Source organism: Suillus clintonianus (genome assembly GCF_016758775.1).
Source record: "Suillus clintonianus strain FC179 chromosome Unknown DEU56scaffold_3, whole genome shotgun sequence".
NCBI lineage: Eukaryota > Fungi > Basidiomycota > Agaricomycetes > Boletales > Suillaceae > Suillus > Suillus clintonianus.
This window is the reverse complement of record NW_024539227.1, coordinates 322,191-345,682: the sequence shown is the minus strand read 5'-3', so window position 1 is coordinate 345,682 and position 23,492 is coordinate 322,191. Positions and strand designations below refer to the sequence as shown.

At 48.9% G+C, this 23,492-nt stretch overlaps 7 protein-coding genes across 7 annotated transcripts; 3 read left to right on the top strand and 4 right to left on the bottom strand.

Moving 5' to 3' along the window:
* Positions 1 to 29: 29 nt before the first annotated feature.
* On the top strand, positions 30 to 4,682 carry DEU56DRAFT_312184 (myosin class I heavy chain). The gene is made up of 14 exons (XM_041345590.1): positions 30 to 624; positions 671 to 833; positions 882 to 985; positions 1,037 to 1,429; positions 1,480 to 1,506; positions 1,558 to 2,061; positions 2,114 to 2,476; positions 2,529 to 2,835; positions 2,887 to 2,975; positions 3,029 to 3,157; positions 3,204 to 3,325; positions 3,375 to 3,588; positions 3,646 to 4,455; positions 4,509 to 4,682. Exons 1-14 carry the CDS (start codon positions 124 to 126, stop codon positions 4,542 to 4,544), a joined length of 3,762 nt encoding a protein of 1,253 aa, XP_041214745.1. The 5' UTR covers positions 30 to 123; the 3' UTR covers positions 4,545 to 4,682.
* On the bottom strand, positions 4,641 to 6,774 carry DEU56DRAFT_312171 (uncharacterized protein). Its single transcript, XM_041345589.1, has 3 exons — positions 6,650 to 6,774; positions 5,378 to 6,589; positions 4,641 to 5,327 (listed from the first exon to the last, which is right to left on the bottom strand). The coding sequence occupies exons 1-3, from the start codon at positions 6,674 to 6,676 to the stop codon at positions 4,749 to 4,751; spliced, it is 1,818 nt and encodes a 605-aa protein (XP_041214744.1). The 5' UTR covers positions 6,677 to 6,774; the 3' UTR covers positions 4,641 to 4,748.
* A 46-nt stretch (positions 6,775 to 6,820) lies between these two features.
* On the bottom strand, positions 6,821 to 8,097 carry DEU56DRAFT_312112 (Lumazine-binding protein). The gene is made up of 4 exons (XM_041345588.1): positions 7,816 to 8,097; positions 7,546 to 7,762; positions 7,418 to 7,497; positions 6,821 to 7,361 (listed from the first exon to the last, which is right to left on the bottom strand). The coding sequence occupies exons 1-4, from the start codon at positions 7,828 to 7,830 to the stop codon at positions 6,936 to 6,938; spliced, it is 738 nt and encodes a 245-aa protein (XP_041214743.1). The 5' UTR covers positions 7,831 to 8,097; the 3' UTR covers positions 6,821 to 6,935.
* Position 8,098: 1 nt separating this feature from the next.
* Positions 8,099 to 9,435, bottom strand: DEU56DRAFT_312111 (uncharacterized protein). Its single transcript, XM_041345587.1, has one exon. The coding sequence runs from the start codon at positions 9,332 to 9,334 to the stop codon at positions 8,450 to 8,452; it is 885 nt and encodes a 294-aa protein (XP_041214742.1). The 5' UTR covers positions 9,335 to 9,435; the 3' UTR covers positions 8,099 to 8,449.
* A 50-nt stretch (positions 9,436 to 9,485) lies between these two features.
* On the top strand, positions 9,486 to 15,648 carry DEU56DRAFT_767823 (P-loop containing nucleoside triphosphate hydrolase protein). Its single transcript, XM_041351189.1, has 24 exons — positions 9,486 to 9,742; positions 9,792 to 10,130; positions 10,189 to 10,431; positions 10,482 to 10,669; positions 10,719 to 10,813; positions 10,875 to 11,172; positions 11,227 to 11,322; positions 11,368 to 11,455; positions 11,501 to 11,594; positions 11,645 to 11,741; positions 11,790 to 11,953; positions 12,003 to 12,284; positions 12,337 to 12,411; positions 12,461 to 12,598; positions 12,652 to 12,734; positions 12,792 to 12,811; positions 12,859 to 13,324; positions 13,374 to 14,018; positions 14,069 to 14,105; positions 14,155 to 14,513; positions 14,565 to 14,644; positions 14,699 to 14,753; positions 14,805 to 15,104; positions 15,156 to 15,648. The coding sequence occupies exons 1-24, from the start codon at positions 9,728 to 9,730 to the stop codon at positions 15,378 to 15,380; spliced, it is 4,482 nt and encodes a 1,493-aa protein (XP_041214741.1). The 5' UTR covers positions 9,486 to 9,727; the 3' UTR covers positions 15,381 to 15,648.
* On the top strand, positions 15,649 to 17,853 carry DEU56DRAFT_767808 (uncharacterized protein). Its single transcript, XM_041351188.1, has 10 exons — positions 15,649 to 15,849; positions 15,901 to 15,927; positions 15,984 to 16,031; positions 16,087 to 16,183; positions 16,250 to 16,314; positions 16,363 to 16,499; positions 16,550 to 16,749; positions 16,799 to 16,906; positions 16,962 to 17,124; positions 17,177 to 17,853. Exons 1-10 carry the CDS (start codon positions 15,814 to 15,816, stop codon positions 17,493 to 17,495), a joined length of 1,200 nt encoding a protein of 399 aa, XP_041214740.1. The 5' UTR covers positions 15,649 to 15,813; the 3' UTR covers positions 17,496 to 17,853.
* On the bottom strand, positions 17,834 to 19,708 carry DEU56DRAFT_311933 (aspartic peptidase domain-containing protein). Its single transcript, XM_041345586.1, has 6 exons — positions 19,178 to 19,708; positions 19,002 to 19,130; positions 18,620 to 18,950; positions 18,435 to 18,568; positions 18,265 to 18,383; positions 17,834 to 18,206 (listed from the first exon to the last, which is right to left on the bottom strand). Exons 1-6 carry the CDS (start codon positions 19,458 to 19,460, stop codon positions 17,970 to 17,972), a joined length of 1,233 nt encoding a protein of 410 aa, XP_041214739.1. The 5' UTR covers positions 19,461 to 19,708; the 3' UTR covers positions 17,834 to 17,969.
* Between the last annotated feature and the right edge of the window lie 3,784 nt (positions 19,709 to 23,492).

Here is a 23,492-nt window from a genome sequence, read left to right as displayed (position 1 = left end):
GGGCTACTAAAGTTGCCAAGGTGCGCTCTCAGGCATCGTTACACCTACGGACTGCCGTGATATCGGTGCAAACAGGCAGATTGGAAAGAAGGATTCAAGAAGAAACAAGCCGGAGTATCCGATATGACGCTTCTGACAACTATTAGCAATGATCAAATCAATGACAACCTCAAGAAGCGTTGGACCGTCGGAGAGATCTACACTTACATCGGCGGCGTATTAATTTCTGTAAACCCCTTTAGAGGTGAGGTCTCATTTGTTCAAATATTGGTTTCTAACGTCGGGGTGAAATGCTGCTTAGATCTAGGAATCTATGCGGATGAAACACTCCAGAAGTACAAGGGCAAGAATCGACTCGAAGTTCCTCCGCATGTATTCAGCATCGCAGAATCTGCATACTATAACATGAATGCATACCACGAAAACCAATGTGTTATTATATCTGGCGAGTCTGGTGCTGGAAAAACAGAGGCTGCCAAACGTATTATGCAATACATCGCGGCCGTGTCGGGAGGGGAGGATAGCAGTATACAGGAGATCAAAGAAATGGTGTTGGCCACTAATCCTCTATTGGAGAGCTTTGGTTGTGCAAAGACTCTTCGCAACAATAATTCAAGTCGTCATGTGCGTGAATCACTGTTCTACTTACCTTTATCTCATGGTTTCACAGGGCAAATATCTAGAGATCATGTTCAACGATCACGGAGAGCCGATCGGGGCTCAAATAACGAATTATCTACTCGAGAAAGGCCGAGTAGTGGGGCAGATAAAGAACGAGCGCAATTTCCACATCTTCTATCAGTTCACGAAGGCTGCATCAGATGAGCAGCGAGGTGCGTCATGCTTGTCCGTCTATGCTGAGTTCTCATGACAATTTATAGAGCAATTCGGGTTGCAGGGCCCAGAGGCGTATTACTATACCAGCATGAGCGATTGCTCAGACGTTCAGGGTATTAACGATTCAAACGACTATGCCGATACGCTGGTGAGTATCTGCCTGCTGTCCTGTAGTATAGTATTACTCAAAAATGAACAGAACGCCATGAGGATCATTGGCCTCAGTAATCAGGAGCAGGACGAAATTTTTCGTATGCTCGCAATTATTCTATGGCTTGGGAATGTCCAATTTCAGGAGATGGATGACGGAAATGCGGCCATCTCTGACACCGGAGTGACGGATTTCATTGCGTATCTCATGGAAGTAGACTCGGTGATGGTGCAGAAGGTTCTGACGTCAAAAGTGGTAGAGACTCAGCGAGGCGGACGACGAGGCTCGGTCTATGATGTCCCCCTGAATCCTGCGCAAGCAACCGCTGGAAGAGATGCACTCGCAAAGGCGATTTACAACAATCTCTTCGAGTGGATTGTTTCGAGAATCAATGTGTCGATGAAGGCTCGAAGTGTCACGGCTCAACTCATTGGCATCCTGGTATGTGGCGCGTTTGCTATTGGTTTGACCAATCATCGAGGCGTTGACAGGATATTTTTGGTTTCGAGATTTTCGAGGTATAATCAGATTGTACGCCTCAAACTCACCTCATTCATGAGACTCTGCAGGATAATTCTTTCGAGCAATTATGCATCAACTATGTCAACGAGAAACTTCAACAGATCTTCATCGAATTGACTCTTAAGACCGAACAGGAGGAGTACGTCAGGGAGCAGATCAAGTGGACTCCGATCAATTACTTTAACAACAAGGTTGTCTGCGACCTCATTGAAGAGCGCAAACCCCCTGGAATATTTGCCGCTTTAAACGACGCCTGCGCAACAGCGCACGCTGATCCAGCTGCGGCAGATAACAGTTTTGTTCAGCGGACGGCTATGTTATCTTCCAACGCCCACTTTGAAGCTCGGGGATCCCAGTTTTTGGTTCGTCACTACGCCGGAGACGTCATGTACAACATCGCAGGGATGACAGACAAGAATAAGGACGCACTCGTGAAGGACCTTTTCGATTTGGTCGGCAGTAGCGGCAACCAGTTCCTTCAGACACTGTTCTCCGATAGACCCGATCCCTCAAGCAAGAAGAGACCGCCCACTGCTGGTGACAGGATTAAGGTACCTCACATTGCTCTTATTGGTCAGATTATATCATTTATACCCTGGAAAGGCGTCGGCAGGTGCTCTCGTGGATAATTTGATGAAAGCTCAGCCTTCTTATATTCGAACAATCAAGCCAAACCAGAACCGTAGCGCGACTGAATACGATACCAAGGCCATCTTGCATCAAATCAAATATCTCGGATTAGAAGAAAACATCCGTGTACGTCGCGCAGGGTTTGCGTACAGAAACACCTTCGAAAAAATGGTGGAACGTTTCTACCTTTTGTCGCCTTCAACCTCGTACGCTGGTGAATATACATGGCAGGGAGACGCGAAATCGGGTTGCGAGCAAATTCTCAGGGACACAGGGATAGCCAAGGATGAGTGGCAGATGGGGGTTACAAAGGCCTTTATCAAGAATCCCGAAACAGTGAGTACACTATGCAACGACACCAAAATGTTGATATCGACGTCACCACTAGCTGTTTGCCTTGGAGACTATGCGTGACCGTTACTGGCATAACATGGCAGCTCGTATTCAGCGAGCCTGGAGAAACTACTGGCGCTATAAAAATGGGTGCGCTATTCGCATTCAGAGGTTTTGGAGGAACAACAAAGAAGCTCTTGAATATGCCAAAGTCCGCGACTACGGTCATCAGGTGTTAGCAGGAAGAAAAGAACGCAGACGTTACAGCCTCCTCAGCTATCGCCGGTTTCTGGGCGACTATCTTGATGTCAATGGCAAGAATATCGTTGGCTCTGATTTGCGTTCTGCCTGTGATCTGGGTGGTAAGCTATCTAGTTCTTTTGCTTGGTAAGGTTGTCTCACAGGTAGCACAGTGGAGCAGGTCACCTTCAGCTCGAAAGCGCAAATATTGGTGTCCAGTTTTGGTCGGACCAGCAAACTTAGCCCACGTTTCCTTGTGGTGGTATGTATTAAGGTATTTCACTGCCTTGCTTCGTCTGACATCCGTCATGGTAGACTGCAAAAGCTGTGTACATTGCGGTAACTTCTGAGAAGGATGGTCAGATACAAACTTCGCTTGAACGCAAAATCCCCTTGATAACTATCAAAAGTATTTCGATGTCTAATTTAAGGGATGATTGGCTGGTTGGTCCTCCTATCTGTCCTCGGCACATTGCTGACTCCCTATCAGGCATTGAATTGTAATGCCTCTGAAGAGGGTGATCCGATTCTTCATTGCCATTTCAAGACGGAGTTGACTGCGAATCTTCTTACGCTCACGCAAGCTAGTATCAACGTCTTGATTGGCCCGTCGTACGTGTTTGATTGATTTCACTTGACCTTTGTCTCACGTGCTGAGAAGGATCGAGTATGCGAAGAAGAAGAACAAGAAGGCACAGATCCAGTTCGTCAGGGACGAGACGATCACAACAGACGGCGTATACAAGAGCCATGCTGTGCGTGTCCCTTCTGGTGAACCTCCATCGAGCACCTCTCGACCTGCTGCAAAGAGAAAACCTGGTATTGTTAGACCCATCACCCAAGGAAAACTCCTTCGCGCTGGCGGCCCCTCAGATGTGAGTTTTGTGTTGAATTGTAATTTCTGTCTTCTCACGTTCGATTGATTCCAGAAGGTAAAGACTTCCAGGCCGAAGCCAGCCGCCCAACCACTGCCAGGGAAATCTGCACCTCTTGCTGCCGTCAAGCAAACACCGGTGGCACCTCCTAAATTAACCCCCACGCCTCCTACTCGTAAATCAGTTCCGCTGCCACCACCGCCACCCAAGGAACCCGACGCAGAGTTATACAAGGCAAAGTTCGCTTTTGAGGGTCAAGAAGGCGAGATATCTTTGAAGAAGGATGATATCGTGGAACTGGTTGAGAAGGACGACAATGGGTGGTGGCTTGTCAGGAAGGACGGACAAGAGGGCTGGGCCCCAAACAATTACCTAGAACTTGTGCCGCCAAAACCTAAAGCGGCACCTGCCGTACGCCCCCCTCCAGCTCGACCGCCACCCCCTTCAGCTCCGCTAGCAGCCGTTGCAGCTGCCCCTGCTTCAGTTTTGAAACCAACTGTGTCGGCAATGTCTGCGAAGTCATTGTCAGCAGATGGGTTGGCTAAGCCCGTGGCTGTTTTTCCTGGCCTTGCGCCCTCGAATGGCTCCGCAGCGCCTTGGAAGAAGCCTTCCGCTGTATCAGCCAATGGTTCATTAAGCAGTACACCTGCAAGCTCTCGCCCTTCAAGCTCACTAGCTGTAAAACCCCCTCCTCCAGTGGCCACCAAACCTAAACCAGTGCCACCACCTGTCGCATCGAAACCAAGCGGCGGCAAGCCCCCTGCTAAGCCACCTATGCCCACCGCCCCGCGACCAGGCCCCGGCGCTGCGCCACCGAAGATTTCGAAGCTTAGTGCACCTACTGGTCAAATGGACTTGGCTGCTGCGGTAAGCAACACTAGCTGCCTTGAGGATGAGATATCTAATGCAACCCCATCCAGCTCGCGAAGCGTGCACAGAAGATAGCCGATGAGTGATCTAATAAATTATCCGACTTCGTACAATACCATTTCAATGACTTTTACTTAGAAACGTGGCATTAGAAACATGAGATTCAGGATTCGTGTAAACATATTGGATAATGTGACGGGACGTGAAATGCTTGTGGGGTATCATCGAATGATTCCGAGGTCTACATGATGAAGCAGTGCAGGACGTAAAGCGTTATGAATGTAACAAACTTATAAAGACTCTGAAGGCGTGATCATGATTGGAGGTAAATGCGTTGGAGGTGGTGTATCTGGTTGCAAAGTTAGCAGTTGGACCTCGTCCTCCGAGAGGTCATCATCACTGTCAGGCACAGCAACGTGTGAGGGAGAGAGGGGGACTGTAACATGAGCCTCCCTACTGCGGCCATCAAGAATAGCATCAAATTCCTGCCCTGAATCTCTCCATGTACGGACTTCATCGGCATTCAGGACTTTTGTGGAGAGGCCCTGCCGAAAATCGCCGGGAGTCTTTTCCAAGGCTTTCCTGCCAGATTCCAGAAGCCCCTCTAGTAAATCCTTCACCCTTGCATAAACCTCGTCAGGCCCATCTTCACCCTCCTCACTATCATCATCATCCCCTTCATCCTCTTCTTCTTTGCGGTCAAGGGACTCAGCCTGAGCAGCCCTGAATGCTCGGGGGGGAAGAATAAGTCGGGATTCACGAAGTTTCCGCTTGAGATCCCGAATCTCTTTGGCTTGCCGATTCTTCGTAGTTTCAAGTGATGCATTGATCAGGAGCAGGGATCCATTCGTTATTTCTAAGTCAGCGATCTGAAATACAAGTCAGTCACTACTAATGACGTGGTGAGTGGGGGGATGACCTTTCGATTGGACTTGGCTGCAGCCCTTGCCTTGTGCTCCGAGTTTTCAGAGTCAAGGTCGCTATCCCGATCTTGGCTAGATCGTCGACCGTTGGTTGTAGGCGAAATCGTGCCATCATAGTCGCTCTGAATAGAGCGCACATTGCTGGCTCGAGAAAATTCGGTATCCGATCGTTTGTTCGTGTGAGAGTTAAGCGTTGGCGCGCTTGCATGAGAGAGATCCAAAGACAATGAACTTCTAGACACGGACGACTTTGATGATAATGATAATGCAGATATTGGCGGTGAATATGGGGGAAGAGGAATGGAAGTAGGGTCGACCTTGGCTTTCAGTACCAGCCTGGCTGCTGCTTTCGAAGGTCCTTCAGGTGGAGTAAATGTTTGATATGGATAAAGTGGAGGCGAGGGGGCGCGTCGTGGTGAGGGATATCTATGCGGATTAGCAGCAGGGGCTGCGGTCGTGATGGGATAGAAAGATGACACTGTGGTCGAATTAGGAGGGCTTGGAGGCGCGTTTAACGAGAGGTTTGAAGGAAGTGAAGGTATGGGTGGTCTTGTATGAGTGGACCTGGAGGTAGCCCGTGGTGGAGATAGCGAACGAACAGGTTCTGTCTCGATGCTATGAGATTTGGCTAACCCAGAAATCTTGGATTTGATCTTGATAGGAGCCGACGGCGATGCACGATCTTGGTCGACGCGCACAAGTGGTAGTTCGGAAGAGAGCGGAGTTCGGGGTGATGGTGAATTCCTCCGTAATGCTGAGGTGGACTGAGCGTGATGTAGGGCAACACTGCCACTACGGGGTCGGTCTTCCTGGGGCGGAAGTCGCAGCTTTGACGCAACAGTGGTGGATGATCGCTGGCGCGACTCCAGAGGAGATGTACTGGACACAGGAGATGTGGTAGTAGACTTGGATGCGGGTCGCGCCGTAACGCGAGCTTTGACGGGATTCGTGACTATGGAAGGACCAGAACTGCGGACTGGCTTCGAAGGTGACCCAGGTCGAGAGAGGGTTACATTGTTGATGCCGTTTAACGAAACCGAACCTGACAACTTCCGGACAGTCGCGTTGGAGCCGACCTTGGCTGTCGGACGGAAGCCCGGCGGTGAGAGAGATGACTGGAACGGCTGCTTTGTCGGTGATGCTGGTCTAGACGGTGGGTTCCAACGAGGAGATATATGACCGCCATTGTAGTCGATTTTCGCAGTGACCTGTTCGCCATGTAAGTTTCATGGACGTAGTCAATTGTCGCGGCATATGAGCACGCTCACTTTTCTCTTCAACGGTGGCTCCTTCATGAAACACGCGATGAAAAGAAATTTGGTAGGTCGTCAGGTTATTACCACACGCGCTGGAGTTTTGCAGTTGATAGTTACAGTGAAAGAATTGAACCGCCAGCACTTAGACTGTGTCCACAAAATAGTCACTATCGGACATTGACTGTCGGATGTATTTGCTTATTATAGCCGAGCATCAATGAAACAAAGGTAAACGGTTGCGATAACGCAGCTTTACTGTAACAAATAACATACATACTCGCATCATTTAACTACCTACTCATTCATCAGCGGAGACTGGAGCAGAAGGTAGGATTCCCTTGTTGACAAGCGTTTCTTCCACAATTCTCTGGACGAAGGTCCGCATGGCTTCTCCACCACCACCCTCTAGAGCAGCCAATACGCTCTTTTCTACATATTTGCCCACCATGTCAACCTCGATGTTTACCCTATCCCCGTTGGCTTTTTTCGCCAAGGTGATCTTCTGCTGCGTGTGTTGGATAAGCATAACACCGAACATCCTTTCGGCATCATCGACGGAAATAACGGTTAGGGAAGCACCGTCTATAGTGACATAACCCTTGGGGATGATGTAAGGAAGAAGAGAGGGTCTTTCTGCGGTTGGTTCGGGAAGTTGGAACCAAAGACGCAACGAATCACCATCAAGAGCTCTCCTGAGAATGGTCGCGGTTATATCAACATGAGCCTGATATGAGAAGTGGCTCATAAACGATTGGTTATGCATCATTAAAAAGAGCGCACCTGCACGAAGTGACCACCGAATCGAACATGGGCACCCATAGCGCGCTCAAGGTTCACCTGGTCACCAACCTTGCGGTCGCCTTGATTACCTATGAGCGACTTGCATTAGTTTGCCTCTGGTCACTCACCCAGATCAGTCCTGCTGAGAGTCTCGTTGGCTAGCCATATTTTGAAATATCCTCCATCACGCTCGACCTCGAATTCGACGACTGTCAAGCAGGCTCCATTGACAGCTATGGAGTCACCAATATGACAGTCAACCAAGATAGGTGCTGACTGTGATATGGTTAAAGCACAACCACCATCATCCCGGTGGATGGCAGACACTGTTCCAAGGTGTTCGATCTGAAGCAGTCAAGTTACAAAAATGGGTAACGTAGAATTAAAGTAGTACTTGCCAGACCAGTAAACATGTTGCCAGTCCGAGTTATCAGTCTTCGTACTACTTGTAGTAGAAGACTGTCATGGTTACTAAACTCGTCCAATTTCCCTCGTCAATTATTCACAAATTGGCAGCGGATCCAAAATTTACGCTGTTGTCTAGCTAACTCAAGAGTCAAATATTGTCTGACTCTCTCCAGACCTGACTGTACTGCGATGACTTCCAAGAAATCACTGCCGTCTGCGGAGCCAGTAGTCGCTAGATCATTGTGGCAATCATACAAAGGTGTGTACACTAATTTTCTCAGTTCTGGGTCCGCTTAGACAACTCTGTCAAGCTCTTCCAGCCCGAACACGACTATATGTCTCTATGGCTGTGTGCACGGTGGGTGCAGTGGGCATGTTTGCGTCCGACTACTTGGAAGAGAAGTATCCAGTGGCACCACAAGGGACCGTGCCTACCTACGACACGTCCTCGTCCCGAAACGCGGCAGGTACAGCATGAGCAGTGATACAAAGCGATTGGGTGGATAGTGAATGTGGCAGTCGCCGATCGTAATGCGAATTCGACATGTTTGCTTGTTGGGAAAGAAACTGGAAAATGGGGTAGGACATGTGTGGCATGAAGGAGTCACAGGCAAATTCCACGCTCTATGTGTCTCCGTGATGACCGCTGCGCGCGGAAAGCTGACGGTGAAGAGCGCACTTATGGAGATTGTCGGCATCCCAAGGAAGCTCTCGAGTGTCTGATGGCCCGGGAGAGATAACTCTGAGTAACGGAGGTGGCAGGGTAGGGATAGTGTGGTCCGCGGAATTTCTCATCGCATTTATCTCTCCCTCCCTCACATGATCTGCTCTCGTATCAGACCGAACAGACATAAACGATGCTCGCTGTCTATAATCACGCTCTTCTGGTCCTAGTTTGACTTCCCAGGTCTGCTTCTCCCAGTCAGGGACGAACTGTTCGATGCCACTGTCCCTTCGACCCTTGCAGCACAAGATCTCTTGTGCGACCTTCCACCAGCGATCGAAGAACATGCTGGATGTAATTGCTATTGCTATGATCAAAATTGTGATGAAGACGATCCCAATGATTTTCCAGGTCTTGTTGTCAGCGGATACGTCTTCGGTCATGGCGGCCGATGAGGCAGCTGGATAACTCGCCGACCTTGTGGCGGATGCAGGCGCTATTTGTTCCGGAGAAGGCTTTAGAGAGCCTGCGGACGACGTAACACCGAGGCTTGTGGGAGTCGCTGGATCAACCTTTCCCACTGAAGATGCCGTGGGGAGGACCGGATCTGTGAGCAAGCCGCCCAGATCTTTCAAACCAGGATGGATAGGGGGTGAAGGTGAGCTAAGAGGGAACGTGTCTGATGTTGCAGGCGAGTCTGTGCCAGCAGTGCCCGCAAGCATACCGAGTAAGTCTCTTCCGGAATGCACGCTTAAGCCATAATCCGCCGCTGGGATCTCTGGCAGTGCAATCGCGATTGCGATAGAGATCTGGATGAGAAGTAAAAGAGCGTGCTGGTACCTCATGGATATTATCGACTGCTAGAATACGGACATAGATGAGCCTTTAGATTGACACAACATTCGGAAATTTAAGTAAAACGTGTGTTCGCGACGTCGGTCACGTGGTCAAGAAATCAATTCCGCAATAACCAATCAATAAAGCACTTTATGCGACCGTCTCTACCCTGCAATTATTCTGATGGCCCATCAGGAATTTTAAATCATATTTCTGGTCCGAACGGCCTTCAGGCCCCTGCAGGCAGGCAGGAGCGACGCAGGCCTGTTTCATATCCTCAGCTTTCGTGAGAAATAACGTGATTGCTCATCTTCTAAAGCTTGAATTCCTTACACGATCGGCAACTTCTCTGAATCCGCGACTTTTAAGGGCGTTTCGCCTTTGCTTCGTGGCTCAGAATTATGCATTCTGCTCAGGTAGGTATTTCTTGTCTTGCGTCGACTGTGCTGACTGACCGCTTCACAGGAACCGTGGTTCAGTGGGCAACTACATAACGTTCCGTTTGGAACGTGGTGTCCCGCTGCTATCATTATCCTAGTGATCGTTACCGATTTCCTAGCGCGCAGGCAGCTTCCAAAATTTATCCAGTCCGCTTGGACTGCGCTGAGCGCCCCTTTTCGTAACTTTATCACCTTAGACGATGTCGAGGGCCCCTTCGACGATGACTTTCCAAAACAGGTCTGGATAAATCGTACGCTTGTCTCTATCGCGCTGGTTAGCTCGATTGGCTGGCTTGCATATTTCGGATATGCGTTCGTCCTGCGAGAAGCCTGGACCGACGCCTTAGTCGCATCAATTGCATGGGTAGGATTGTTCAATATTTTATTACACGCCAAATTCACGTTGTGATTTGTTATGGCAGTTTTATACGACCCTGAGACTCCTGTCGAGAGCACCGCCCACACCTCCGTATTTGCTTATTCTATTCGCAGTTTCTCAAATTGCTGCTGCTTGCATTTACTACTTTTCATTGACGGATTATGATGCCGGTCCAATCATCACTATTCTAGTTCGGATAATAATTTCGGCGTCCTTCGTTTACGTGGCTGGCCTTTTGCCACTGCAGGCTGTGCGACCCGCGCTCAATGTCGCCAACTCCGGTGATGTGTGTTCGTTCACTATGTTCCCGACCTACTTACTGACCCTGGGGATTAGATTCCGTCATCCAATATTTCCTCTCCCGAAGATAACGCAAACCTTTGGTCATGGTGTACTGTGTCATTTGTAGAACCCATATTGGACCTGGCGTGGAAGCGAACATTAAACGAAGCCGATGTCTGGTGCTTGTCGCCGTTCTTCCGACACAAGAACTTGTTCAACAAATGCCTTGATTACCGTTCACGGTAGGCAGCCATTGTCTTCTACAAAAGTCAGTCTCTTACATGCAGTTAGCTACCCGACGCACTCTTTACTGCGCTTTTTGCTGGTATCGAACTCTCTCGACCTACTCTTGAACCTTGTCTTGGAAATGTGGGGTGCTGTCGTCGGTGCGTGTATTGCCCAGATGCAGGTGGTGTCCGGGCAGAGTGATATATCATTGATATGCAGGCTTCGTGCCAGCTTATGCACTCCGGATGATTCTATCATCGTTGGATAACCCTACTCCTGACTCGGTATCGACTGCCAAATATTGGGCTTTCCTTACATTTGTAGCACATTTGTCTTTCGCGCAAGTCGATCTCTTCAAAAACTGGCACACTCGCCGATGTTATGAACGGACTCGTGGACAACTCTTCTGTGCTTTACACTACAAAGCACTGCGCCGCAGGGATATCAGCGGCAAAATTGCCAGCGGAGAAGACGAAGAAGGAAGTGCTGACCTTGGGAAAATAGTGAATCTCATGCAGTGCGTTTCCCCCAGGGCTGTGGTCTCCTGTGACTTATTAACTCCTCCTTGAAGAGGCGATGCGTATGCTGTCGCTCAGCGGTTTTGGGATTTTGCTGCGATCTTCTCGTCTCCTGTACGGCTCGTGATAGCGTTGATCTTCCTCTACAGGTAAGTCACAGATTTCCTGAGATATCGAGCTAAGTAATACCTTAGGATATTGGGATGGAGCGCAATTTCGGGCGTCGCTGTGATTCTTTTTGCCTACATTTTGAACTATCCATTGGCGACATACAGCATCAAGGTTTGGAGTCTCGGTTATTTGATCTTCCTGGCTAATGTGTCACAGATCACCCGAGCATCATGGAAGGCCAAGGACAAAAGGATGAATGTCGTGAACGAATTACTCCAGAACATCAGATTTTTGAAGTTTTATGGTTGGGGTAGGTGAGCAGAAGCTAACATGTGATTTCACTTGACTAGTGTTTTGTAGAGAATCAGTGGGCACGTACTGCTCATCAGGCACGAAAAGAGGAACTCGACTGGCGGATTAAAGAGAATGTCGTCGATACCATCATCTCTTTTATATGGTAAGCTATTCGTTGTCCAGACTCCGCGCGTACCTATGGCATTTTTAGGACGTGGATACCTTCAGCGACGGCCCTTGCAACATTCTCTTGGTACACTTTGGGCGAACAAGAGCAATTGACGGTATCCAGGGCATTTACTGCAGTCGCTCTGTTCTCACAGCTACAGGAGCCGATGACTGCTCTCCCTGGACAATTCTTTGCAGTGCTTCACGGTTTGTCGTTTAATACTGCAACTGGGTATGTTATTCTTATCTTTTACAGCTTACGTATCGATGCAGCGTATTGAGGGGCTCCTTGCGGAGCAAGAGGTTCCCGAATGGGCTTCATCTCTGTCGACAATGGATACCGACTCTGAAGTGGATTGTCCAGACATTGGCTTTAACAACGCAACCTTTGAATGGCATGGAGTTCGCCAAGGATCGATGACTGAATCTTGCTTCCAACTTGGACCTTTGGACATCAAGTTTCCGAAAGGCAAGTTGAGTCTTATCAGCGGTGCGACTGGTGCTGGGAAAAGTGCCATGCTCACAGCGCTGCTTGGCGGTCAGTACATCCTTGGCGGTCACAGCTCGGCCCTTATATGCGCCCATTTCAGAAATGCACTGTTTGTCTGGTGATGTGTTCATAAACAAGAAGAGGCACCAAGTGGCTTATTGCGCCCAAACTCCTTGCAAGTGACTTTAATATAGCACAGTCTAGTCGCTCATTCCGATGTGCAGGGCTTGAACACGCTACCATCAGGGACAACATCATTTTCGGCTCCAAGCTCGGCTTCGATGAGGAACGATACCATACAGTCGTCGAGGCGTGTGCTCTTGAACGTGATCTTGGTGTATTTGAAGCGGGTGACATGACCGGTAAGAGTTCTCTTATCCATTCATTATCGCGAAGACATTACTTTGAACCCCAGAAATCGGCGAGAAAGGCATTACGCTATCTGGTGGACAGAGAGCACGTATTGCTTTGGCACGCGCGATGTACTCAGAAGCTACCGTGAGTCTTCCGCCAGTGCAATGCTAGATTCTCTTAACCGACCACGTTGCTGGATAGTGTATCCTCCTTGATGATCCGTAGGCATTTTCCGTCAAGGTAACTATTTTTTCTGAATGTTCCTCAGACTTGCTGCCGTCGATATGCATACTGCACAACATATTGTGCAGCACTGTTTGTCCGGGGAACTAGCTCGTGATCGGACAGTTATCCTGGTGACCCACCATATCAGTCTGTGTTTACCGATAGCATCTTACGTGGTTGAGTTGTCTCGCGGAGGCATTGCTCGTGCTGGCGATAAAGAAGAGTTCCAAGATATCGGAGAAATCGATGCTCTTAATGAGGTCGACGATGAAGAAACAGAAGTCGCTACTTCTGGAACTCAAACCCCAGACGACGTAGCCGAGGATGTTCTTCCCAAACAACGGTCCACTTCCCAAATCGTTAAAAAACTAGTGGAAACGGAAGTTCGGGCGGAAGGCCGGGTGCCTTTCAGAACGTATTGGGTTTACATCAAGGCAGCGGGTTTAATGTCCTGGGCACTGACTCTCGTCTTGATGCTCATGATCCGCATGATTAACATCGGGAATCAGGTACGATTACAGCTCTTGGCCCCATACACATTACCGATTGTTTTTCAAGGTGTTCTTGGCCAAGTGGGGTGAAGCTTACGACGTTTCCGCTTCGGTTTTCCTCCCAAATGTCAAATATCCTTGGGACGACTTGCCCCCTCCTGATGTTAACGTCAAACCATGGCTTTTGATTTACCTCTATATCTCTATAGCAGGGGCATTCTCAGTGCTGGCTTACATCTCGTTGGGCTATTATGCAAGTCTCCAGGCTTCCCGCTCGCTGTTCCTCAGACTGCTCGAAAGGCTTACAAGAGCGCCGGCCCGGTTCTTTGATACCACACCTATCGGGAGGATTCTCAATCGTTTCACGACAGACATCAACACTATCGACGGAGCTCTACAAGCTTCCGCCCGCGCTGCGTTATCGGGTGTCCTTAATTTCTTGGCTTCTTTCACTGTCATAATTGTGATTATACCCGCGCTCGCGCCTTTCGCATTGGTAATAGCATGGCTGTATATCCGCATCGCTCCTCGTTTTGTACAAGCTCAACGAGACCTGCGTCGACTCGAGAGCGTCTCCTTGTCGCCTGCATTTGCCGGTTTCGATGAACTTCTACGTGGCTTGTCACATGTTCGTGCATTTGCGATGGAGTCGAGGTATCAAGATAGATTCTACGAAAAAGTGGACAGATTCCAATCATTTGACCACGTATACGTAAGGAGATGCACTCAACCTGCAATATTTCGCACTAACCCCTTCGCCAGTGGCTTGTCAACGGCTGGCTTCGCTGGAGATATGACTGTATGTGGCTTCTCTCTCTTTGATTATGTTTGACTCAGACACCCTATAGGTCTCGGCTCAGTCGTAGTGTATCTCACGACTCTCTTCGCTCTTTCGCAAGGAGTTTCCAACGGATCAGCTGCTGTCGTTATCGTGCAAGCCGGCATCTTTGCCGAGGCATCCCGCCAACTTGTGCGGGTTCTTGCACAGCTCGAGCTTGACTTCAATGCAGTCGAACGCGTGGTTGAGTATCTTGGTGTACCACAGGAGGCACCTGCCATTATCGAGAAGAACAGACCTCCAGCGTACTGGCCATCAAGCGACGGTCAGTTGGTTGCCGAGAACCTTGTTGTCAGGTACAGCTCTGACCTACCGGACGTGCTCAAAAATATCTCATTTGTTGTCCAACCGTCTGAAAAAATTGGGGTGGTACGTTGCAAACTCTTTGACCGCCATGATTTTTTCATTCATTATCGACAGGTCGGAAGGACAGGCTCTGGAAAATCAACCTTGGCTTTGTCCTTGCTGCGTATGATAGAGGCCAGCGCCGGGAGAATAATGTCAGTTATTGTCGGCGTCTTGCTCCTGGCTTCAGCGTCTGAATACTTTTGTAGCATTGACGGAATAGATATCTCGACAATTGGCCTCGAAGATCTTCGGTCACGGATAGTGGGTCGATTATTTGACCCCTTAGGAAATTGCTGATTTGTGCCCCGGCAGACCATTGTTAGTCAGGATGTTTCGTTGTTTTCTGGCACACTCAGAAGCAACTTGGACCCGTTCGAAGAGCATACCGACCAGGAGTGCTGGGATGTGCTCGAGCGATGCCATTTAACGAGGCTACTCAGTCGGGCGATTGAAAAGGGTGGCTTCACACTTGAGATGCCGATCAGCCAAGGTGGCTCGCTCAGCGCAGGAGAGAGGCAGCTGGTTGCACTCGCTCGGGCAGTCCTGCGAAAAACCAATATCATCATTATGGATGAAGCAACGTCTCAGATAGATTCGCGTTTGGATGACCAGGTGAGTTGGCACATTATTTCAATCCTGCGTCTTACCAGCATACACCTATAGATCCAAACGACAATTCGTGAAGAACTTTCGAGTGCACTTGTTATTACTATCGCGCATCGCCTCAAGACGATCATCGATTATGATCGCATTTTAGTGCTCGATGCTGGGGAGATTATTGAGTTTGATGAGCCAAAAGTACTTTTGGCGAAGGTTGGCGGGGCTTTCCGGGAGATGTGTAGAAAGAGTGCGGACTGGCCACAACTGTTTGCTTCCATAGATCGTTAAGACCATACACTATCATTAGTATAATTATTGCATGCATGCGGGGTTTTTTTTTTCCAGGGTACGCAACCTTTGGGACGGCAGCGCGGTTGACCTGTGCAAACAATAAGACTAAAGTCAATTCAACGTTTATTCAAATCATGACTGGAACGCTCAGGAAAACCCGGTATTGATCTCATGTAGGATTCGTATAATAGGGAACCAGAATGTTCATCGTGATTCAAGAGAATGGTATTCTCACTTACCTTCATGATGCATGATGTCGAAGGAGAGAAGAAACACGTTGGCGGCGCGGTCTTTCAATACTTCCCACGGAGGCGGTTTCCCGGGTCGCTGGCTGGCTGTGGCCTAGTACCTGCTGTGGCGTCATGCAACGCTGTGCCGAAACCTGTTCACATTTCCACCACCATCCCAACTTGCTCAACCCTTTACTACAATGTCTTCCAGAGAGCCGATGTGGTATTGTCACGAAGTCTGCACCTTAAGAATAGCTTGCACGTCCTATACTAATATATTTCAATAGTGTCATGCTGAGATGAGGCCACTCATGGTTAGCAGATCCTCAGTTGACTTCTATCGATGTTAACGCACGGTGTCATCTACTAGCAACCGGATCCAATCTGTGCATCATGTAATGGCTCATTCGTCGAGAAGGTGCGCATTCTGATCTTCGTACTTGATGATAACGATGTATCATAAACTTGTACAGATAGAGGATCCAAGCGATGATCCTCGGGCATATCAGCAACACACTCCGAGGGGAGGAGTCGATAACGAAATACCCCCGAGTTTAGGTGGCTTGCTAGGTGCGCGCTCCTTTATGTATACAGTTCATGATAAGTAAGACCTTACATGGAAGAAAACGCCCACAGCTGCAATGTCGGGAATTCCTCGACCTCGCTCGCCTACCTTCCCTCGTAGCCCTGAGGGAGGACCGGTCTGTCATCTTCTATACACGCTGCATGCAAGCTCATAATGCGATCAGGGTGGGATCCGTCTTGAGTTTCATAGTGGACCCAGTCATGGTGCCGCAAGAACTTTGTTTCTTGGAGGTCCCAACACCCTTAATCGTCCACGCTCTCCGGAGCAGCGTGATCGTGATGCTAATCCAACCATGTCCGAGTACGTCAACTACGATTGTCTCGAAATCTTATACGCATAATTTAGTATAGGTTTTTGCGCCGTGAAAATCAAAGTGGTCCACGACATCCCGGAGACATCACTGGCCCAATGATGGCACAATATTTATTGGCTTTACTGGGACACGGTCCCACCGGTAGAGGCATGGACCCGTTTGCTGAAATGTTCTCCCTTGGTCCTGAAGGAGGAGGATCGGGTGGACGATGGGGCGACTATGTTTTCAATCAAGAGGGTGTGTACCTCCATGTAGCGCTTTACAAAGCCTGACGACAATCGGATAGCATTGGACCAAGTGATAACGCAGATAATGGAAAATTCTGCTTCTCGGCCTGTTCCAGCAACAGAAGACATTGTCAACGATCTCCCACGAGAAGTTCTTGCGGAAAGATGTTTGTCATTGTCTATCGTATCCTCCACTCATTGCTCACGTTTATGTGTTTCCAGCTCCACTATTGGATAAAGATTGCGCTGTATGTAAAGAACAGTTCCAGCTTGGAACTGAAGACCCAGAAGAGCAGGTTGTTGTAACTCTTCCATGCAAGCACCCATTTCACCAGCCTTGTATATTGCCATGGTTGAAATCAAGCGGAACGTGTCCTGTTTGCCGGTGGGTCGTTTTGCCATGTCTATCTTCATCATCGTCTTACGCTGAGGAAAAGGTATGCTCTTGTAGAACAAGCACAACAGCCACGCTCACCAGGAGGAAGTCCCCCTGGACCAGGAAGTGGACCCAGTAACCGCCCAACAAGTCCATCATCACCTCCACCACGTCCTCGATCGCCTGGGAACTCGGGTCGTAGTGGTGGAGGATTGTTCCAATCATTATTTGGGGGAAGTACGAGTAGCTCGAGAGCGGCTGGTTCTTCATCTCAGGGTAGGAATTCAAGTTCAAGAGGAGCGCGTCGCGCAGGAATGTCCAATGAGTCCCCGGGCAGTACGCCATCTTTCCCTGGGCGCTGGGACGAAGAAACAGACTAATCACGCCTTGTCTTCGTTTGTCAGACCACCCACGGAATAACCTGCGTTAAATGCAATCGGCTTCTTACGCATTCTGTTTCAAGAAGTCCTAGTAGCCCATCTAGATATGCATATTCGATGTTTCGATTCGTTTTACCTCTTTTTCCCTCTCGCATGTTGTAAGCATAAGCATTTATTTTATCTCTGTCCATAGTAGAGGGAGAACTTTTGGATCAATAGTTCCTCCATATTATTGTCAGGCAAAAATATTAGGAAGATTATTTGACTTTACGGTATGCCACGGAGCAAGGGGAGCATCCAAAGACTCCATACTTGCAGGTTGGAAAGGTCATTATCTAGCGCCATTGTCAAAGAGTAGTGTTATTGCTGGCTGTTGGACTGTCAGGTCCCGAAATGCTTCCAGAAGTCGGCGCGTAAGAACAATATATTTTATTTCCTATGTACTATAGTTGGGCAGGAAATCCCAATTCCACCTTAGTTGGTGGTGGCATCAGTGTATTTTGTGGTGGCAAAACCGACGCGGGAGTTGGTGGTATCATATACGGAGTAGAAGCGCTCGAGGAATGCGTAGCCGTTGATAAAGTCGAGACCTTCACCGCTGGGCGTGCCAATGTCATTCACAATGAGATAGACGGCACTGCTACTACCGCCAACGTATGTGTTGAGGGAACGAGGCCAAATCTGGCCGTTAGGGGTTAGAACGTAGGTGTTCTGTGCTCAACAACTGGTAAGCAGGGAACATCAACACCTCGAAATAGAAATGACGCACGCTGCCAATTTTGAAGTTCAGGTTTTTGAGGGTTTTGTACTGGGATGAGGTAATACGGAGAAAACCAGTCGCCTCATCCAAAGTAGAGCCGGTTGCAGACTGGTACCTTTTGAAGGCGTCTATCAAACGTTGATTAGACTATGATCACCCACTGCACTCTAAATACACACCGGTGGCAATGTAGATGAGGGTGGTGCCAGTGTCAACGATACCAGCCGTCGCAGACAAGATTGTCGTGGAGCCGTATGTGATGCTCTCGTTGATACCCCAGTATTCGGAAGCAGGGGATGTGGTGGTGATCGGACTGGAATATTTGCTGTCAGTCTGGATTGATCTAGGAGCTGAAGTAACATACGTATATGCAATGGAGCCGGTGTACTTGGTGGCATCAGTTCCACCGAAGGTGAGCTCTCCATTGGTGACCGTCACTGAAGTGGTGGGCTCGAATGAGATACCGACGACAATTTGAGAAATGATGCCCTGGCTGTGTAGGTTCTGAGTGACGGTTGGGATTGTCGCATCCGGTTTATTTGTCAGGGTACCATATGTTAAGTCGAGAGGCCCGAGACCAAGGATGCCGTCAACACCGCTGAAGCCGGACGCCAAAGAAGGAGAAGAAACACCGATGGATTGCTTGGTAATGGTGAGCCCACTACCGAGAGAGACAGTGTCGGTGTACTCAGTTCCTATGGATAATCGTAAATATTTTCAACTTATGATATCTTTATTTGTCATACCTGAGAAATTACCAGAACCATAGCCAACCGCCACTGGCTGACCAGTGTTGACGCTGGTTTTGGTCTTCGCGTACGCAGTGGTGGCACCAACCCAAGTGTTCGAGCTACCGGTGTCAACAATCAAGTTGTCTGTAACAATCCATTAGCAGCCGCTTTTGTCTCAGTATTCAACATACAGGTTGTGGCAGGGCTCCCAACGCTAACCGCTGCGATGTAGGAGACAGCTTCATCGTTGGTCACAGGAGTGCTACCAGTACGACGGTCGAGCGTGCTGAAGGAGCGGCCCTTGATGGCAGCCGCACGAGCTTTATCACGCTGCAACAGGTTGATGGGACCATTGGAGGTGTTTAGCCTCCTGGCGATGGGGAGGGTGACGGGGGAATTGCGAACTTCAATGAGCGATGCCGCAATTGACAAAGCCAGGAGGAGAGTTATCAACAAGGATGCAGCGGGGAACATGATTGACTCGAAAGTGAGAATAATACCATACTCAGTGGCCTATTATATATGCGCTGGCGAACGCGAATGTTGGGCACCTTAGCCACGTATGAGACGTCCCCCTCCAAGAAAACGATGACGCGATAGTTGCGGTCCGGGTCATCGTATTGTACGAACGAGTTCAAGGATTCAACCTGCTGATCAAAATTAAAATATTGAAGTAGTTTATTTTTGAGCATGAGCAGCAGAAATTTACAATTCACCTAGTATGAGCATGGGTAACAGGCGGATCAATATCCCCTTGATGCTTCCCTGGTTAATCAAGTCCTTATCCCACGTTCATTTCCATGGCGACACTTGCTCGTCATGAATACAACCTGGCAGTAGGTTAATGCCAGGTTGATGGAGCAAGTGTTGCTGAGGAGGACGAATGTCCCTGGTTGTCCCGGACCTATCGATTGAGGTGTTACCTGTTGTTACACCCACGTTATTTCCAACTCGGTACGTGATATCATGGAATGTTGTTATTGCCAAGACTGATGCATATGCGAATGGCAATTTGAAGAGATGATTGTGGTTAATGATCATGAACCATGCGCACCACGTTAACGTTGGCATAGACACACTGTATGCAAGTGGGAAATTTTTGCTGCAAGTTCGTGTAGGTTTGCGTGTCTCGAAGAAAATCAGTACAAATGCGCGGTGCACATCAGTCCCCAGCCTGGGCCCCGACTCCCATCTGGAATCAACAGGGTTTAGTGAGTGCGATCATGATGCAATACGACCACCAACAGGCATTGTCCAAAAGGGCCAAGGAGCCTCATGTTATCATGGTCTCAAGCTTCAAGCTTTGTACATACGTCATGTGCGAGTACCTCGACGGGGAGGTTTGTCCTAGGAACCGGAAGTAGTGGAAGTTCACTGGCAGATTAATTGTCGATATTCATGACCTAGCGAAGGCAAGTACCTGGAAGTACCCATTACGCCCTATTGCGCCTCATTACACCCGTGCTGGCGGCGATGCATGTCCACATCAAAGTCGGGGTTGATTAAATTGTTTGATGAGCGCCGTGCTCGCGAGGTTCGTCCAGCCCGTTTATTTCCCTGAGTATATGTTACTTGTGAATTGACCGAAGCTTGCTGGCTTGCTTGGCTTGCCCACACGGGCAAGTCTGCCCTTGTCTTTGATTTTGAGGTTACATACATCTCAACTTGAAGGCACCTGTAATTGCGCCCAGCAAGCTGGCGACAACGTTGGGTCGTGTGATTGTTACGTTCTCTCGAGCACGCTAACGCACTCACAAAGAATGCAAGAACCCGTTGAACACACGTGCGGATTTAACAGACCATCAACTCCCTTCTCTTCAACTACGTAGCTACGCTATTTATGGCTACAGTTCGCTGGTATTGGCATAGCCATGGGCCATGCATATCTCACGGATGGACTTGAACAATAAACCACCGCAAGATTAACCAATTATCCGGATTAGAATATCATTCGTCCCTTTTTGCAGCATTTTCTGAATCTAGATGCTTAGAGACTTGAATCAGTTTACGCTGGGTGGGTGGTCTCACGATTAAGTGCAAGTGGAGATGCGACGCGTTCGTGGAACAGTAATAGCTCAACATTCGAAGGTTCAATCACGACTCCTGTCACAATGCTTCTAGAAGATAACTTGATCCACAGGTTGTGAGAAATGTTATATCTTATAATGTACAAACACCCAATACCCAACCCAAAAAAGATTGCATCAGTTAGTGGTGGCAGTTGTGTATGCGGTTGTGGCAAAACCGACACGGGAGTTGGTGGTATCGAACACGGAGTAGAAGCGCTCAAGGAAAGTGTAGCCGTTGATGAAGTCGAGACCTTGTCCACTGGGGGCCCCAATGGAGTTGACAACTAGGTAGATGTAGCTGCTGGTACCACCAATATAGGTGTTGAGGGCACGAGGCCAGATCTGGCCGTTAGGGGTCAGTGCGTAGGTGGTCTGTGAAAAATGGTGAACAAGAAGCATTAACGCTGGAGACAGAAATAGCGTACGCTGCCAACATTGAAGTTAAGGTTTTGGAGGGCACTGTACTGGGTGGAGGTAATGCGGAGAAGACCAGTCGTCCGATCCAGAGTAGCACCGGTTGCAGACTGGTACGTGCTGAATGCGTCTATCGAACACTGATCAGATTAAGACCACTCGTTGTACTCGAGATACGCACTGCTGGCAATGAGGATGAGGGTAGTACCAGTGTCAACGATACCAGCCGTTGCAGACAAGACCGTTGTGGAGCCGTAGGTGATGCTCTCGTTGATACCCCAGTAGTAGGATGCAGGGTAGGTGGTAGTGAGAGGACTGAAAGAAAACAATTATTACCAGTCCGGATTGATCTCCAAGCGGAAGCAACGTACGTATATGTAATGGCGCTGGTGTACTTGGTAGCGTCAGTTCCTCCGAAGGTGAGCTCTCCATTGGTGACTGTCTGCGAAGTGGTGGGCTCGAAAGAGATACCGACAAGCACCTCAGAAATAGTGCCCTGGGAATAGAGGTTATCAGTGACAGTCGGGATCGTCGTCGACGGTGAGTTTGTCAGGGTGCCCTCTGTCAAGTCGAGAGGCCCGATGCCGAGGATACCGTCAACACCGGTGAAGCCCGTCGATGTAGAAGCAACACCGATGGATTGCGCGGTAATGGTGAGCCCACTGCCGAGAGTGACAGTGTCGGTGTACTCAGTTCCTATAGATAATCGTAAATATTTTCAACTCATGATATCTTTGTTTTTCATACCAGAGAAAGAGCCAGAACCATAGCTGACTGCCACAGCCTGGCCAGTGTTGACACTGGTGCTGGTCTTCGCATACGGAGTGGAGGCTCCAACCCAAGTGTTTGAGCTACCAGTGTCGACAATCAAGTCATCTTCAACAATCTATTAACAACTGGCATATCTCATCAGTTATTAAACTTACAGGTTGTGGCAGGGCTGCCAACGCCAACTGCTGCGATGTAGGAGACAGCATCATTGGTCACTGCAATGCTACCAGCACGGCGGCCGACACTGCTTGTGGCGGCAGTCTTGAGGGCGGCCGCACGAGCTTGGTCGTGCTGCAAGAGGTTGATGGCACCACCAGCGGTGTTTAGCCTCCTGGCGATGGGGAGGGTAATGGGGGAGTTGCGAACTTCAACAGGCGATGCCGCAATGGACATGGCCAAGAGAAGAGTCGTCAACAATGATGCAGCTGGGAACATGATTGGCCGGTACTGGAAGGTAATAATCATACCCCATTTCGAAACCCGTTATATACGTTCTGGTGAATGTGAATACAGTGTGCTAAAAGGTGAGCACATGGTTAATCTCATCTCGAAGGCTGAACCGTATGGAACGCGCCCCCTCACGTGAAGAAACTGTAAACAGGAATAACTGAGCAATCGACCCCGTTGTGCGCATCTTTGATCAAAACCGATACAGCGGGACAAGTAGCTGTTTTTGGCCGTGAGTAAGAGGAACTTCATACATGAGGACACACGGTTCTACCTGTTTATTCATGGACTGAGGGTTAGGGAGTACCAAGTTGCCAACCTTGCATGATGAACTCACATGACAAGTCCACCTTCGCAGCACATTCACATCACCGCCGGGTGCTTCACTTTAGAGACTCCAGCCTACTGGAGAGGCTAAGCATTGCGAAGAAGAATGTCGCATTGGTCTGATGATATTACATTTGTTACACTGACGAGATTACAAGAATACCTGCCGTCTCAACACAAAAATTCGAGCGTGGAGTGTTGCTGTGAAGGAGAGATAAGATGAAGAACCATTGTCCCTGGAGCATATGCACCGCAACTGAATTCTGAGGCATCAATCTCGCGAGAACCGGAGCCATTTCAAAGTTTCTGAAGAACGGGGAAATTTGATGGCATGGCACCAGGTTTGAAAGTAACAGTTTAACAAGACAGTGACGTAAATATTCACCTGTTAATGTTCGTGCATGCGAAGTCGTGATCATGATGGCGATATCTTGCCTCAATCACCGCTATATAGAAATTGATTGGGGGCCGCATAGCC

What these genes read in the sequence shown, in the direction of transcription:
- DEU56DRAFT_311933 (XM_041345586.1), bottom strand. Translation starts at nt 19,460, where the DNA reads ATGTTCCCCGCTGCATCCTTGTTGATAACTCTCCTCCTGGCTTTGTCA. An exon ending in TGGTTCTGGTAATTTCTCAG is followed by an intron (nt 18,951 to 19,001) that starts GTATGACAAATA and finishes GATTATCCATAG; the next exon opens with GAACTGAGTACACCGACACT. An exon ending in ACCGGCTCCATTGCATATAC is followed by an intron (nt 18,569 to 18,619) that starts GTATGTTACTTC and finishes CAAATATTCCAG; the next exon opens with TCCGATCACCACCACATCCC.
- DEU56DRAFT_312171 (XM_041345589.1), bottom strand. Translation starts at nt 6,676, where the DNA reads ATGAAGGAGCCACCGTTGAAGAGAAAA. An exon ending in AGCCACCGTTGAAGAGAAAA is followed by an intron (nt 6,590 to 6,649) that starts GTGAGCGTGCTC and finishes CATGGCGAACAG; the next exon opens with GTCACTGCGAAAATCGACTA. An exon ending in CAGCCAAGTCCAATCGAAAG is followed by an intron (nt 5,328 to 5,377) that starts GTCATCCCCCCA and finishes CTTGTATTTCAG; the next exon opens with ATCGCTGACTTAGAAATAAC.
- DEU56DRAFT_312111 (XM_041345587.1), bottom strand. Translation starts at nt 9,334, where the DNA reads ATGAGGTACCAGCACGCTCTTTTACTTCTCATCCAGATCTCTATCGCA.
- DEU56DRAFT_767823 (XM_041351189.1), top strand. An exon ending in GCCAGCGCCGGGAGAATAAT is followed by an intron (nt 14,645 to 14,698) that starts GTCAGTTATTGT and finishes ATACTTTTGTAG; the next exon opens with CATTGACGGAATAGATATCT. An exon ending in ATTCGCGTTTGGATGACCAG is followed by an intron (nt 15,105 to 15,155) that starts GTGAGTTGGCAC and finishes ATACACCTATAG; the next exon opens with ATCCAAACGACAATTCGTGA.
- DEU56DRAFT_312112 (XM_041345588.1), bottom strand. An exon ending in TCTCAGCAGGACTGATCTGG is followed by an intron (nt 7,498 to 7,545) that starts GTGAGTGACCAG and finishes TAGGTAATCAAG; the next exon opens with GCGACCGCAAGGTTGGTGAC. An exon ending in TCGGTGGTCACTTCGTGCAG is followed by an intron (nt 7,362 to 7,417) that starts GTGCGCTCTTTT and finishes TTCTCATATCAG; the next exon opens with GCTCATGTTGATATAACCGC.
- DEU56DRAFT_312184 (XM_041345590.1), top strand. Translation starts at nt 124, where the DNA reads ATGACGCTTCTGACAACTATTAGCAATGATCAAATCAATGACAACCTC. An exon ending in GCCCACGTTTCCTTGTGGTG is followed by an intron (nt 2,976 to 3,028) that starts GTATGTATTAAG and finishes CCGTCATGGTAG; the next exon opens with ACTGCAAAAGCTGTGTACAT. An exon ending in AAATGGACTTGGCTGCTGCG is followed by an intron (nt 4,456 to 4,508) that starts GTAAGCAACACT and finishes AACCCCATCCAG; the next exon opens with CTCGCGAAGCGTGCACAGAA.
- DEU56DRAFT_767808 (XM_041351188.1), top strand. Translation starts at nt 15,814, where the DNA reads ATGTCTTCCAGAGAGCCGATGTGGTATTGTCACGAA. An exon ending in ATGGCTCATTCGTCGAGAAG is followed by an intron (nt 16,032 to 16,086) that starts GTGCGCATTCTG and finishes AAACTTGTACAG; the next exon opens with ATAGAGGATCCAAGCGATGA. An exon ending in CTATGTTTTCAATCAAGAGG is followed by an intron (nt 16,750 to 16,798) that starts GTGTGTACCTCC and finishes ACAATCGGATAG; the next exon opens with CATTGGACCAAGTGATAACG.